Source organism: Phacochoerus africanus, chromosome 3 (genome assembly GCF_016906955.1).
Source record: "Phacochoerus africanus isolate WHEZ1 chromosome 3, ROS_Pafr_v1, whole genome shotgun sequence".
NCBI classification, from domain to species: Eukaryota; Metazoa; Chordata; class Mammalia; order Artiodactyla; family Suidae; genus Phacochoerus; species Phacochoerus africanus.
Window position 1 is genome coordinate 177,983,097 of NC_062546.1, and position 16,519 is coordinate 177,999,615.

General features: G+C 33.6%; 1 protein-coding gene across 8 annotated transcripts in view; it reads left to right on the forward strand.

Moving 5' to 3' along the window:
- Positions 1-16,519, forward strand: part of MAP2 (microtubule associated protein 2) — a 300,866-nt gene that overhangs the window by 263,833 nt on the left and 20,514 nt on the right. For 4 of the 8 annotated variants that reach the window (XM_047773380.1, XM_047773379.1, XM_047773382.1 and 1 more), the window contains 4 exons: positions 3,449-3,510; positions 7,010-7,180; positions 8,139-8,286; positions 12,810-13,150. In XM_047773380.1, coding sequence (XP_047629336.1) covers positions 3,449-3,510; positions 7,010-7,180; positions 8,139-8,286; positions 12,810-13,150 — 722 coding nt within the window. Of the gene's footprint in view, positions 1-70; positions 278-449; positions 585-3,448; positions 3,511-7,009; positions 7,181-8,138; positions 8,287-12,809; positions 13,151-16,519 lie in introns of all 8 variants that reach the window. The other 4 variants (XM_047773383.1, XM_047773384.1, XM_047773385.1 and 1 more) reach the window with 2 other exon arrangements.

Sequence of the window (16,519 nt, forward strand, 5' to 3'; positions counted from 1 at the left end):
TGAAGAATTTTGTACATTTGTTACTAATGCTTTCGTTGTTGTTGTTGTCACGGTTTGCTTTGATCCGCAGATGATGATAGGAGCATCATGACAGAACAGTTAGAAACTATTCCTAAAGAGGAGAAAGCTGACAAGGAAGCTCGGAGACCATCTCTTGAGAAACATAGAAAAGAAAAGCCTTTTAAAACCGGGAGAGGCAGAATTTCCACTCCTGAAAGAAAAATAGCTAAAAAGGAACCTAGCACAGTCTCCAGAGATGAAGTGAGAAGGAAAAAAGGTTCATTTAACAATCACTTCTTTAAAAATGTTTTTGAAGTAATTCATTATTACTTGTTAGTAGAAGAAACTGCCTAACAGTGGTAACTAATTATTGATGAAATTTCGTTCGGGTTTGCTCCAAGTGTTTATTTTTTCCTGATGGTGTGCTTTTTGTGTTTTCTTATTCATAGCAGTTTATAAGAAGGCTGAACTTGCTAAAAAAACAGAAGTTCAGGCCCACTCTCCCTCCAGGAAATTCATTTTAAAACCTGCTATCAAATATACTAGACCAACTCATCTCTCCTGTGTTAAGCGGAAAACGACAGGTGACTGATCAATTCTGCAATGTGGCTGGCAAACATAGACATGTATTTTTTTTTTTTATCTCATTACTGTAGCAGCTTCATTTTGTTTTTCTTCCAAGAATCTCAGCAGTCATGAACAATTTCGCTATTAAGTGTCTTGTATCATTATTCTTTTTTTTTCCTCCCTGCAGAAGAGGTCATGACCATCTGTTTCTTTGTCATGCTCAGACTTAACAGTGATTGTATCTTGGCATTGTGCTCTAGTGTCACGTTCTGGGGATTCCTATTTTCATTCTGTGTGTTTGGTTAGACGATGGCGATGACTATAACCGTGGTATGCATTATCATTATTTTGCTTATTTACCTCCCTCATGCTTAAACCCATACATATTTGTCCTATTTTCTATATTGTTACTGCCAAATCTGTTACTGATGTTGATGAATTTACTGAGAACCACCAAGTGTGCATTTTGATTTTGAGATGGAAAGTGAAAAGCAAACCTAGAGTGAAATGATGGTTGAAAAATTACTTTGCTTTTGGATGGAAAAAAAAAAAAAGCAAAAGGAAATTGTCTGGTAATTCCATCAGATTTTATTTTTCATATCCAAAATTAGCCAGGCTTTGTGATGATATTGCACCTCTTAGCTGACATTTTTGTCCTTGGGATTTTCTTAAATGTGTTGGATCCAAACTGCTAGATTTCCATACATGATGTAGTATTCAAAATTTTAAGATAAAACTTCCTCCCTCCAAATATCTTAGAATTTAGGTTTATTTCTATTTTGCCATCTTCCTCTCATCCTGTCTTCTTCAAATATATTTGTTTTTTTACTGTTTAAAAAAGTAGTGAAGGAATGAAATGTGTCACAAATCATAATAAAAGCCTATGTATAATATTTATAATGCAAATTCTATTCCTAAATTTTAGTGCAAAGTATTATTTTAAATTTATAATTATATTGGATGCTCTTAATTTAGAATATACGTTATTTTAGCAATGGTTAAATGGCATACTTGTATTCTACAAAAGAAGGTATCGGATTACTAGGTCAGAAAGGAGTATTTCCTTTCCATTATACATGAGAAGTGCCTTTATTTAAATTTTCGGATGGCTTTAAAGGATTAGGAGCAGCATTAACCCTTGTTAGAAAAAGAAAATCAAGGCAGTTGATGGTGTTATGATAGCCACTAAAAATTTGTGTTCTTCACATAGGAAATATCTGATACGCTTCTTTCAAGAACTAGTATATAAGGGAGGATTTGAAAGTAGAAGTCTTATAATTATGCAGAGACCTTGATGATGAAGGCTTAGAGTGAGGAGTTTCTCTAAATTAAGAGTTAGGTGTTAACATGACATCTCTAAATCTTATAGTACATCTTAGAACATTTTCATTAAACTTGGAATTTTTCCTCTAGTTAGAAAAATTCTTGCACAGGCAGAATCTCTGGGTTTGGGCATAAAAATCCTGTATGCTGCCCGAAAGGATGAAAAATATATTAGGATTGTAAAATTTCAGAGGAAATGTCAAATGATTTGGTACAGCACCTACGTGTCATTGGCATTCAATTTGCCACATTGAGAGTAAATTGCCTTTTTAATTCCCTCATTAAAGGAAATGTAAGATCTTTGGACTAATTAGGATCTTCCCTTTTTTATTCAAATATTAAGATACTCAAACAGAAAGCATATACCATACTTGAGTGCTGTTGGCTTAAAGCAGAGTATATTTATCACAGAAATGTGAGCTATGTTATAGAAATAGTAAAGAGGCATAATTTATGCTGCTTCTTTTAAAAAAAATTAGTTTCAGAATCTGTGAATAATCTTACTAGCCAGTCCTAAATAGCATAGAACATATTGTAGACGATTATTATTTTTGTGTTAGAGCTGCATATGGCATAAGAAACCTTTTTGAAACTCATTCCAAGTGCTTATAAGGATAAGTGTTTTTTTTCCTAAGGATTTCTCTCTTGTGAAAGTAAAGTTAGGTGGAAGTAAACACACAAGCTTGTGGCTTTTATGTTCCAAGCCCAGTTTTTAAATAGGGATAGTTTCCTAAATCACAAAGGATTGTATTCAATCATGAGAGATATTTAAGTCAAGTCAGGTAAGTGGTCAACAGAAATTATGCCAGCGATGGTGGAGTTTACAATTGAAACCAGAAGAATAAAACAGCAGCAAGAGAAACAACAGTAACAGATGTGGTAATAATTTCATACAGGAAGTGCATGTGTAGAACATGTCCTATTTTACTGAACTTAAAATTCCTCTCACGTTTTCTCTTCTTGACAAACTATTTTTCTTCCCTTCCCCTCCCATGTGGTGCATTTCGCGTCAAACAAGTGTGTCATTCATATTGTGAAATGAAGGGGTGCAGAGGGAGAAGGGTTGGCAGACCATGACAGTTTAGAATATAAAATGCAGAAGTATCTGTAGATAGGCCAGGGGCTGCATGAAGAAGGTTTGGGAATCCCTGTGCATATTCTTATATGATGCCGACTCTAAAAACCAAACACTCCCCTTTGCCTTAAAGTCTGCAGCATTTGAAGTACTGTCCTGTGATTTCCATTGTAAAGGATCTATCCTCATATAAAATAGTAATTTAAGGATACATTGGTAACAGAAAATTATTTGGTGTGCTTACCTGTGCTTTAGTAAACGCTGGGTTATAGTATTTAGCACACGCTGCAGTGGGAGCCACACACTGTAATGTTGTTATTATTCAGGTTTCTTCAGTTTTAACTGAATATGAGTCTCAGTACAAACAAAATTCACTTTGCATTAGTCTGTTGACACAACTGAATATCCAAAAGGTATTAAAAATGCATTTATGTGGTTTTTAGCCATTAAGTTTGGGGTTATTTATGTCTTTTCTTTCAACAGCAGCAGCTGGTGAATCAGCTCAGGCTCCCAGCGTATTTAAACAGGCAAAGGACAAAGTCTCTGTGAGTAAAGTGACTTTTCTCATTCTTCATTTAAAGTTCCCTTTGGTAATAGTGGCAATGTTTTAATAATTTTGAATATAATTTAAACTTGAGATGCTCACTCTTTTAAATCATTTTAAATGGTTCACTCACCCAGAATGATTCTCGACGGCATTCGAGCATGTCCTAATGTCTTCTGGAATGTGACAGTGGTTGGTGAGGGCAGGGTGGGAATGTAGGCTGCCTCTTTGTTAGTAAGACAAAAACATGAAACAACACAATGACCTGGCAAAAATCGAGGAGCCCAGGTTACTTACTTTTTATAGAATCAAGGTAAACCATTTGTAAGCAACACTAAACTATATTTTACCAATATTCATTGTTGTTTTTACAAAATAAGAGTGTGAGAAAATTTAACAATGTGGATAAGCAAAGTAAGTAAAAATATATTATAGTTCCGTTATGTAAAGATAACTGTAGTTGCCATTTTGATGAAAAATCCTAATTTTTTTTCTACGCATTTATAGGGTTTAATAACAAAGGTGGAAACACTATTGGTTTTCTTTCTTTCTTTCTTTCTTTTTGGTCTTTTTACGGCCACACCTGCAGCATATGGAGGTTCCCAGGCTGAGGTCTAATCAGAGGTACAGCTGCCAGCCTACACCACAGCCACAGCAATGCCAGATCCTTGACCCACTGATCGAGGCCAGGAACTGAACCTGCAATCTCATAGTTCCTAGTCGGATTCGTTTCCACTGCACCACAATGGGAACTCCTGGCTTTCTTAATTAACAGATTTCCACATCATTAAACATTCTCATACATCATTTTAATGATTATATAATATTGGATTTTATTTTTTGCGGTGATATACTTAACCAGTTTCCTCTTATTAGACATTCAAACTAATTTTCTGTTATTTTAGCACTATTACTGTAGAAACCTTGGTGGCTAAATCTGTGAACATATCCACATGCATTTCCTTAGGATAATTTTTTAGTAGCAAAATCATTGTTTCAAAAAGGAAGTCCATATTTAAAGTTTTTGCTTGATACTGTTGAATTCTCCTCCAGAAAGGTTCTACTGACTTACACATCCTCCAACTGTATGTAAACATACCTGTATTCATTATTATCACCTGATGTTCCTATACTATTTTATATTTGCCAAGTTATGTAGATGAAACATTCTGTTGTTTTAATTTGGTTTGTATTAATGATGTTTAGCATCCATATTTATAAATCTTTTATATTTCTTGTTTTGCAGATTTTATTTTTATAATACTAATCATGTTTTTTAAACTTTCAAAAGACCTAAGCCAACATGAAATATTTTACTTTTTTTCAATGAAAGAAAAAAATGAAAAAACTTCTACTGAAATCTTAAAAGTACAACAAATAATTTGAATGATTTCAATTACATTAATATTAATACATTAACATAGTAATGTATTACAATAATCTGGGTCTTAGCCATCATATATGATATAATATCACAATTCTTTGATAGCATTCTAACAACTAATGTTAGACTTCCACTTTTTATTTATTGTGAAAAATAGGAATTTATTTTCAGTGACAGCCAAACCTTTTATATCATCTGGAACCCAAGGGGCTTTATGTTGATTAAAAATTATATACATATTTGATTTTTATATAAATGTTTTCAGACATATTCCTGAACACATGGCAAGCCATAGAATCCATTTTTTGTTTCAGTAATTTTAGTCTTTATTTTGGCCACACTGTTTATTTCAAGATGTGTATCTCTTTACCTTCTGATGTGGACCTAGTAGGTTGAATTAGTTAAGTGCAGGGTTATGAAACAGACCAGGTCCAGTTTTGAACATTTACTAACTGTAAGATCTTCTTCCTGTGTCTTAATTTTCCAAAAATAAGGGGAGAGTAAAAATTCCTTTGTGACAAGCGAGTTGTGAATATTAACTATAGTAAGTTTATAAATCAGTACACTCTATAGTTCTTAGGGCATAGTATTTATTCAATAAACAGTAATAGTTACTATTATTTAAAAAGTGGAAGTCTTTAGGAGCAGATATAGAAAGTAAGTCTGAGCTTTCTCCTGGTTAGAAAAATAATTTGTAAAAAAAAAAAAAGAAAGAAAGAAAGAAAGAAAAAATAATAATTTGTAAGTGTACATTGTTTGAGAAACCTTTAGGAAATTTTCAAGTCCCTTGGCCTTCAACTAACTCAAAAAGAAAGCATTCAGTGCTTACATTTAGGACAGAAAACTTTATACCTCTGACCCAAAACTAATTTTTTTTTCCTGAATGCCCATCTCATCCTTCTGAAGAAGGGAGATTAGACCACTATTCTTTCTATTTCTCATTTAATATCCTTTTCCCCTTGTAACCTCATCTTCTTCCCATAAGTTTTCTCAATCCTCAAGATTAACTCTTATTTGTCTGATAGTTAATACATCCATCAGAACAGTTCTCTCTGATTTTTTAATCTTTATTGTGAACCTAACCTATAATCTTTCATTTCATTTGGGTTTTTTTGTTTGTTGTTTGTTCACTTTATTTTGTTTTTGTTTTTAGCAAGAGATTGGTAGATACTTATGCTTCTGTTGAACTGGCCACAGAGGTTAAAATTTGAGATAAAAATCTTGGTTTCAATTGCTATTTTTGTTAACAGCTGAATAATATCAATCATTTGAAGATAAAGCTCTCCTTGGCTTTATCATACTTGTCTATATTTTTAACAGTCTCCCATGAGACACATGGTGCTGCCAGCATAGCTTTCTCCAAAAGTTGCATATATACAGCTCCAACCCACTTGCGCCTGCACTTATCAGCAACCTTCCCAGGGATTATCAACACCTGTAAAATAAGTCTTATGATTTTTATGGGCAATCTATTCAGTTCTGACTCATTTTTAGACTTTACAGCACTTCATACAAACTGTGGCCTATGCATAAGAATGTTACTTGGTATAACTTGGTCTCTGACATGCAATTTACTCATAAAATGAACTCGTTACATAGAACATCTGCAATTTTTGATGAAATCAGTGTAGATAATCTGAAAGTACATTTTCTCAACTTAAAAGAAATATTTCCCATTCTTAGACTGTAAATATACTTTGTTCTAATGTTCTTGAAGTGTGATCAAAATATTGATTATATATACCATTTAAAGGCTGTGTTTATTAACGGAACAGTTCCAACAGACTCTCAAGATATTTTCCAAATATGGTAATCCATAAGACTTATGGGTTAACCGGAGACCTTATACATAGAATTTATAAGTAAAGTAATATTTTCATTTATGTTCTCATTATATAAGTATCCTTAAGTTAGCTCCAGTTAAAAAGAGGTATTCAATGGAAATCTCTTGTTCTCACATAAATGTACATCTCTGTCATTGATTATAACCATTTATCATGTGTTCTTGTTAAAAGTAGACATTTAATTTCTTATATGTTTATGTTCTTTTTTAATTTTCCTTTTATTTCATAGTTTGGTTTATTTTGTGCTTCTGTTTGTTTTCTTTCATGGCTAGACTTCTACCTTGTCAAAGATTCCTGCCTTACAGGGTAGCACAAAGTCCCCAAGAAGCAGCTCAGCCTGCCCTAATACGACTAAAAGGGCCACATTTTCTGACAGTTTATTAACACAGCCCACCTCGGCGGGCTCCACAGGCCGTTTGCCCTACTCAGAATCAGGGAACAAGGTAAGGCAGCAAGTCATTCAAAAGCACAGAAAGGAATATCATTTGGGAGAAGGTAATAGAACACAATTCAGTAAATGTGTAACAGCAACTTTCAGTTCTAAAGTGTTTGACATATAAACAGTAGACCTTATTAAAAACAACGTTTCAAGACAGTATAATCATTAAAAAATAAAAAATGTCTTTTTCTAAGATATACAGTGGATAATTATTTATTTAATAGTTAATAAAATAAACATTAATTTCAAATATGAAATATATATAGCATTTCATATGGCAATGTTATATATCATACTGTATACTCTAACAATAACAAATCACATTATATATAATATAATAGACAATTTGGGCGCAGCATCAGACACATTAGGATTTAATATTAATTCTGCTACCTCCCAACTCAGTGAACTTGGAAAAAATATATAAACTGATGAAGCCTGTTTACGGGGCTCCAAAAATGCATATCTCATTTTTTGGAAAAAATTAAATCATAAATGGATGTAAAGTGTTTAGCATGCCTGTTGCATATGTGCACTGTATATAACTGTGGACGTTGCTAAATATTATGCATGCAGTGCCCTTCTGCCGGTCCTTTCTGATTAATACATGATCATGCTTTCGTGATGAAATGATGAAGATTTCTCAGTAAAATTATTAATTACCTGAAGACTACTGAAGTACATTATTTTTATCCATGTTATCATCTCAAATTTGAATTTCACAATCCAGTTTTAGCACTAACTCTGAAATAGCATATTTTTATAAAACATCTGGGCGAATCTGAACATTGAATTTTGAAGCAGAAATGTTTATAAGTATACGTGAAATTCAGTAGTGTGGAGGAGAAGAAATCTGTCTATCAGTCAGCACAGGAGGAAAATTAACCTGAGCAATCTAATCATCTTGTATAATTAAAGCGAAGATTCACCAGAACCAACCTCGTTTCGCTTCCCCCAATCAGGATGGAGTAACCAAGAGCCCAGAAAAGCGCTCTTCTCTGCCGAGACCGTCCTCCATTCTCCCTCCTCGCCGAGGTGTGTCAGGAGACAGAGATGAGAATTCCTTCTCTCTCAACAGTTCTATCTCCTCTTTGGCACGGCGGACCACGAGTAGGTTCATTTTGGTTTGGCTTCCTTTTTAATCATTAAAAAAAAAAAAATCGCACAAGTGGAATAGCTTATGATGTACTTTATTTAACATTTTCAAATAAAACATGAGTTAAAGACAGATAATTCCTTGGTTGCCTAGTGGTTCAGGATCTGTTGTTGTCACTGTTGTGAGTGGGGTTCGTCCCTTGCCCAGGAACTTCTGCATGTCATAGGCATGGGAAAAATTAAAAAAAAAAAAAAAAAACAGATTGTATCTGTCTTAAGAAGGAGAAACCTGTTCTATCAATGGGTCCAAACAACTGTTTGAATGAAAACAACTGATGGAGGAAATGAGTACACACCACCTTATTACCCATTAAATAGGATTGAAGTGAAGTCATTTTCACAGTATATTTTTCTCCTTTTTCAAATTTGAAATAAAAGAGAAAGTTTGAAAGAATTAATTAGTAGAGAAAATTAATAGGGATTTTTAAAATATATACCTGTATAAACTTAACCTTTATTAGAATTTCAAGTCCTAAAATCTAACTAGAAAATCAACAATCACAATATCTTAAAAAAAAAAAAATCAACAATCAAAATCAAGACTCCTGCTCAACTTGTGAGGAATTTGCATTCCAGTGAGTCTGTAAGCATAGCACATTGTGTGCAATAGCTTTGATTTCTTTTGATTTCATAATGTATTGGTTGGCAATTGTCACAGTTTATGTAGAGTATGTAAATGTTCCAGTCATTACCCACTTAGGTGTTGTGTTGCTACCAAGACGATCTAGTAAGTCAAATTATTTTCAAAAATGTGCTTTATCACCACAAAAATAGCTGCCATTTATTGATCACATATAGATGCTAAAATCTTAAACATATTTTTGAATCAATTTAATTAACCATGCTGATCGTTAAGTATTAAGAATCTCATTAAATCTACTGATGAGAAAACTAACCTTTCAGAGACAGTAACCTGTCCAATACTACACAGCTAGGAAGTGGTTGAACTTGGTTTTCAGCCCACTGATAAATTCATAACCTGTCCTCTTAATGTCTTTTCTCTATTTATTTGGAAGAAAGTGTACAAGAGACCTGTTCTGTAGAAGTACTTGGAGAACAATGTTCTTGTCATTTTAAAACTGTTAAAAAAAAAATGGTAGAAACATTTGGAGAATAGCATCTCTGTCATTGAAAATACATAACAAAGTGGTGAAAATTGTGACCACTATCACATTACAGTTGATTTCACCGCTTATTTTTTGAATATTTAATAGTAATCACTCCATTCCAAATGTAACTATTTTGTATGACACTTAAATAGCATTGTTTTTGTTTGTTTGCCTACAATGAATGTGTTTATTATAATTAGAGCAATTGTGCCTCCAACCATTTGGATTCATGAAGCATTTAACTTCCTTTGAAGTACATGCTAGGAACCCATTGAAATCACTAAAACTGTTTCTCACCTTAACATATACAAAGTATTCAAATGGACTAGCAAAGAAGACATTTAGGTGTTAGTCATCTCCAGAGAAAATAATTTAACTCCCAATATTGGGCTTCAGCAATAACACTGTGTTGAGAAAACACAAAGGCACCAAGTGCTCCCCAAAGGCACACCTGGAATTATGCCTGTGTTGGTTGCTATGGAAGCAAAATGGTACTTTTCTCACATAAATCCACGTTTTTGAGCCACTGTGCTTTGCCTTTTAAAATGGATTTGTATACAAATTGCTTTTTTATGTTCTGAGCCAATTCTATTTTGACTTTCTAACTTTATTACGTTCAGAAGCATATGGCACTGTATTATTTGGTAATGAACATGACTGATGTTCTGATCATCTGAGGACATAGTCTATTTTATATGTACCTAGCAATAGCTAAAAGACACAGGGACAATTACCAGAACAAGCAATTTGTCTCCTCCCATTTGCCTCTCATCTCCATCACTGCACACAGGAATGAATGTTCTAGCATTTTGTACAGCTATTGAAAAGATTTGAAGGAAACTATTCTGCTGGAAGTTCACTTAGCCCAAGAGAAAGGAAAAACATTGCCATTGAGTTGACAAGATAAATAAGAATGATAGTGTAATAGAGTAACTTAAATGTGTTTTCAATCATTTCAGTAACTTAATCTTTTTGTTTCGGAACAAATAGGCAACACTCAGATTTGTCATTTTTGATGACTAGAACATAATTTATTACAATAAAAATTGGCCATATCTATTGAACAGCAGTGGTAAGAGCTTTTTAATACTTTTATTTTTCTCATTCTCCAGATATAACACAAAACCTTCTTCCTTTTTAATTTTTCAAAGCTTAAAGCCATTCTCTAGGGGTATAGAAATAATTCCTACTTTTTAAAAAATATTGCTTTTAGTAAATTTTGTTATGTACATCCAGAATATTGCCTCAACTCAGTCTCCATGAAGTAAAAACTACTTCAGCACACTTAGATAAATTCTGAGTTAAATTTGTACAATTAAAAAAGAAAATATATTGCAATCCCACTGTGTTCAGCCTCCATAAATGACACCAGTGCCAAGTGTAGTGGCAGATAATGTAGAGACAATCCCTCCCCCCAAAAATGAGCTATTCCAAAGTGATGAAGTGATGGAGAATACATTTGAGGAAGCCATAAGGTATCTGAAGAAATAATGCATTTTGGAACATAGTGACTGACTCAAACCAACATCAAAACCTTGGCCCATAAACAAATTTTGTAGCCAGGAAACTACAAAAAGCCAAGTTGAATGTGGTCGTATGAGCCTGGACTTGAAATGTCATTTTTGTGGAAAACAAACAAAAAAATCACTGATTTATCACTTTACTCTTCTCACATCCCATTTCATATTGTTAGTTGAAGAGTCTACCAATGTTTCACCCTTCTGCTAAAAGACCAGAAGGACCCAGGGCAACTTTCGCTTGATACATGGAAATTGTTCATTGAAAGAGGAGGTAAAATTGTCCTGTTTCTCCAGGAGACTGAGCCTAGACCAATGGGTATATTTACTGTGTCTACAGACTACAGAGATCTAAGAAGCACTCTCGAGCTCACTCTTTGTAAATATTTAAGCAATGATTAATTGTACCCCTTCTGAGGAAGAACTTTCTGCACTGATGATTAATTATATCAGATGGCTCTCAGATCCCTTTTACTTCATTGATTTTAAAATTAATGAGTTATACCATCCATAAGATCCCTAGAAGATTCATTGATTTTACAAAGAGTACATGGTCAGTATTAAAAAATAAAAAGCATGCCCTTCTATAAAAGATTTTTAAAAGTAAAAGAATTTGTACAATAAACGCAAACAATGTAAATCAGTGTTCTATTATTTGAATCAATGTATTGAGAAAAGATTTTTAAGAGTCAAGAGAAAGTTCAACAAATATTAAGAAGCTAAATGTCGTATCTGGCTTAGAAAATAATATCACCTGGGTAAATGAGCTTTAATGCCCTCATTGTTAAATTAGAAATACTGAGAGCTGCCTCTATTGTGTGTATATTTGGTTATCAAATGTTTGGTGTTCACAAAAATGCTTCAAAATCTGTAAGGTATGTACTCTTACTTATGTATTTATTCTTCTTTTAAAAGCATTTGAAATAGCATTTAAACTCATTAAAAAGGATAAAAGACAATGTGAGAAAAACCTAAAATGGGAAAATGAGGGGAAAGGCGTTCAGTGATAAAGTGAGGTTAACATCAAGTTGAGGTAAAGAAGCGCATCATAATACCTTGTATAATTGACAGTGAGGGATTATTGATTTGACTCCAAACTGCAAACTAATAATGGAAATATGGGAGAAAACACAATCTGGTACAAGGTTCACTGTGAATATATTGTTAAAACATCCTACTTTTCTAAGGAAAGAAATAGATTTTTTTTTTTTTTTGTAGTAAGAGCTAAGACAAATTTTCTTATAAAAAAATGCATGCTAATACAACCGGGTACAAAATTCACTGTGCATAAAATGTTATATACATCCCATTTCTAAGGAGAGAACTAGACTTTTTCTTTATTGAGCACTAAATAGTTTTCTGCACAGGCCAAAAGTATGTGATCTAACTATACAGTTTTATTTTGTATATCCACCTGGATCTCAGAATGAACTTACTACACAAAAGAACAAGAGGTCTGCCTATTATTCAAGGAATCTTCAGTAAATGTGAGCTCACAAAGAACATTAAATGCAGTCTCTTTTTCCAACTAAAAGCAGATCTGTGTGTGTTAAGGATCACATAAGCAAAAAATACTTATTGGTACATGTATGATGAGAACTAACAGTAAATCAGGAAAACCCAAGTATTTTCTTCCGGTTGATAGCAATGCATGTTTGAAAGAAGGTCACCAGTTTATGAGCCTAAAAATAGGAGATTCTCACCTCTTAGAGCATTGTTGTAATCCATAAATATTCTAAATGCTTTAGAAATTTAATGAGTCATGAGTTCTAACAATGGACAGGAAGAGGGATGTCTCAAGGAGAACTTTCTAACACTGTGGGTCTTGGTTTGGTTTTGTTTGTTAACATAGGGTCAGAGCCAATTCGCAGAGCAGGAAAGAGTGGCACTTCAACACCCACTACTCCTGGCTCCACCGCCATTACTCCTGGCACCCCACCAAGCTATTCTTCACGCACACCAGGCACTCCTGGAACCCCTAGCTACCCCAGGACCCCACATACACCAGGAACCCCCAAGTCTGCCATCTTGGTGCCCAGTGAGAAGAAAGTGGCCATTATTCGTACACCTCCAAAATCTCCTGCTACTCCCAAGCAGCTTCGGCTTATTAACCAACCACTGCCAGACCTGAAGAATGTCAAATCCAAAATCGGATCAACAGACAACATCAAATATCAGCCTAAAGGGGGACAGGTAAGAATCATGTGAACGCACAGATTTGCTGCCAAAGTAAATCCCATTAATTATGTTGCCATCCTGATGTCATAGGCTAATGGTTCTTAAATCAAAAGGGAGATGGAGGTTTTAAAGAGTTACTGGTTATGATTTATTGCTAAGAGTTTGGATCTATCTGAGACAGCTAGCTTATAAAATATGGTAGATCTATGTCATGTCCATTCCTTCTGGTTATTATTAGACAAAAATTGATTTAACTGTGGAGGAGAATCTTTCAGTTGATTGCCTAATGGATCTTTTCTGAAGGTATTTCTGTTGCCTTGTGTATCTTAAGAGATTAAAGTTATATTTCTAATGTGAATTTGAATGATTTTGGATCCTGACTGTGAGCTCATTTGACTATTTTTAGTGATTCCACTTTTATCTCCATCCTTCTCCCCAAGGATTTCCTGTGACATCTTCTACCATTTCCTCATGTTCATTGCAAATCAGAGCATGGCTCCCAAGTTTTTTCTCTGGCTGCTATTACCTAAATATTGAAAAGGACTGATATTCACGTTGATAGTTAATAGACAGTTCTGCATGCTTCCATTAGAACTTCTCTTTAAGATTAATTTATTTTATAGGGTTATTAGTAAAACTCTATTAACTCTTAATTTCAGCTTCAGAGCAAACATGCACATTTTTCCCAGCTAGAGGGCTTTGAGCCCTACCTTAACCTGAATCTTGCTTTTACATTGTATGCTTGGACAAAACAATTAGCCTGGATGGAGAGAATACAAATACCACTTAATGTTTCCCTTGTGATACTGATAAACCCATAGTTTGACTTTTATTGTAAAAGATGAAACACCTGTGTCTGAGTGAAAGACACAAGAAAGCAATGATTTCCTTTCACGTTGACAAACTTGTAATGCCCTTTCAATATACCAAAAAAGCCTCTCTTTTTAACTTCAGTATTTTTTTCTTCCACTCCTTTTCTGCTCCTGATTTCTGGTGTCCTGTCTCATGCCAAAGGGAAAGTATTTTCAGAAGGTTTAGAAGAGATATCTTGCCAAAACATGAAGCTGTCAAAGACTCCTATTCAGTGTGGAAATAAAAATTTAATATTACTTTTCCCTTTAGCAACACACTTCTTTCCTTTCTCACTATGATTCTGTTCAAGAGGTACAAAGAGTTAAGAAAAATCAACCAAAGAAAAGAGGAAGGACTCAATTTGCCCTTTTCAGATCAACTGTAACATTCTATAATAAGATAGTCACAGAAAAATGCTTTTTCATAGAAAAACATTCTCTGAAGTTTAAGCCTATAATTAACAAAAATCTCATACTTTTGCTTTTATCATAGTTTTGCACATCCAATAGAAAGAAATATTTTGAGCCCTTTGGAAATATCCAAATGTCTTATTTTTATATGTATACATAAATAATTGAAAGGAGTAGGTTGAATAACATCAATTTAGACCAATTTGAATGTTTATCATTTTAGCTTTTTCTGACCTACCCATTTAATTATGTATATTTAAAATCAATTCTCTTTTTATAAATATCCCAGCATACTGGTATTCTCCTTAAGTAAATATGAGGTTTACTTGCTTATCTTCTGGAAAATATTGATGCTTAAGAGAATGTTTCTTCTTAGACTCATGAGGAAAGATTAATTACCTCAAAGATATTTTATTAAAGCTAAAAAAGTAATGATTATTGATATAATTTGATAATATATGATTTTATTCAAAGGACTCTTCGAGGTAGAAAGACGAAAACTGCTAAAATCATTAAGTTAAACCAACCCCAAAATATGAAGATTTATTTGCTTTCTCTTTCTACTTCTTTATGCTATCTGGCTGTGAATATTTCCATGTCTAATTTTAATTGACTTCTGTATTTGTTAATTCATAAAATTGATATAAAAATGTCTTATTCTTTTGAGTTGAACTAAGACTGCCCTGGAGATTATGGTAATTAAGGGCTAATAAAGACATATGACACAAAAATTATAGAAAGAACAAAAATAACCTCAAAATCACCATGTCATTTGAAGAAAACCTCTTGTTCCATCAGGCAAGTATTAACCTGATGCAAAATTATCCTGTTACAGTTCAGATGACTTGGAAAAAAATCTATAACAGTGGAGTTATAAAGTAACTTTTGTTGGAGAAGCAGGGGGTTTCCTCACCAAGATAAGAAATAGGTGAAAGGAAGATATTTGCCTTCCTTCTATTTTTTGATAGATGGTATTAATGCATTTAAATTTGAGGGAAAAATGAATTGTGAAATTGAGATACACTACAGTTGAACTGTCTTTGTAGGAAAAATATCTCACTCAGCACTTCAACAGTATCCTCCTAAAAGTCTCCTTGTAGTGTATGTTCTCAAATACAAGGAATGAGAAGAGGTTCTTTCTTTGTACATGTTAAACTTAAGATTTTGACTGGATTTTAAAGGCTCAACTTTATAAAATGACTAAGAAAAACTTTCATGTTAAAGCTTCCTAGAAATTATCAAGATGATATGCTAAAGACTCTGGTTATCTGATTGAGAATTTATAAATGCACCCTGTTAGGGAAATTGAAGCCAATGGCATATTGTCCCCAATTGTAAATTGTATATACTAGAGATTTTTGAATGGACAGTGGCCAACCTGGAATCATTGACAAGAACAGGACAATAGCAATAACTTATGTAGGAACCAAGTTTTGTGCTAGACATAATGTCATCTATAGTTATTGAGAAAAATAGTCACACAACTCTTGTTAGTGAAGGTGATAGATGTAACCTCAATTCAACTAATTTGAACCATTGCACACTCTATTGTCATAAAATTCAGAGTGGTTTGCATGTATATAATTTAATTTTAAAAGCTCTATTAGTGTTGTTTTAAGTCTCCTTGTAGTGTATGTTCTCAAATGCAGGGAATGAGAAGAGGTTCTGTGCAATCACTAAGAATGGGGAGAGGAAATGTATAATGAAAGATATACATGTCTCGAGAATTCAACAGCTTTCCAAATTGGGAAGCTTTATTATTTGCCCCAATTTGACCATTTATCGCTCTTCCATATGTATAAGTTTTGTGCTTATGACCGTTATCTCTTCTGTTGAAGTCCAGTTTCCTTTTGGCAAAGAGGCTCAGCTTAGGCCTTAGTTCAGTGAGGCAAATCAATGCCTAATGGGAAAGATAAACTAGCTGGAGATATGAGGAGCTTTACAGAAGCAATAAAGTTAATCTTTTCAGCTAAAATATAAATTCATTCTACTGGAAAGGACATATGCAATCTTGGATTCACTAATTAGTACACTTGGTTAATTTAACTCAAGGCATAGGTAAGGCTATCTTATTAAGTGTATTTAATTTGAAACTAAATGTACTTAGCTCCCTAATCTACAT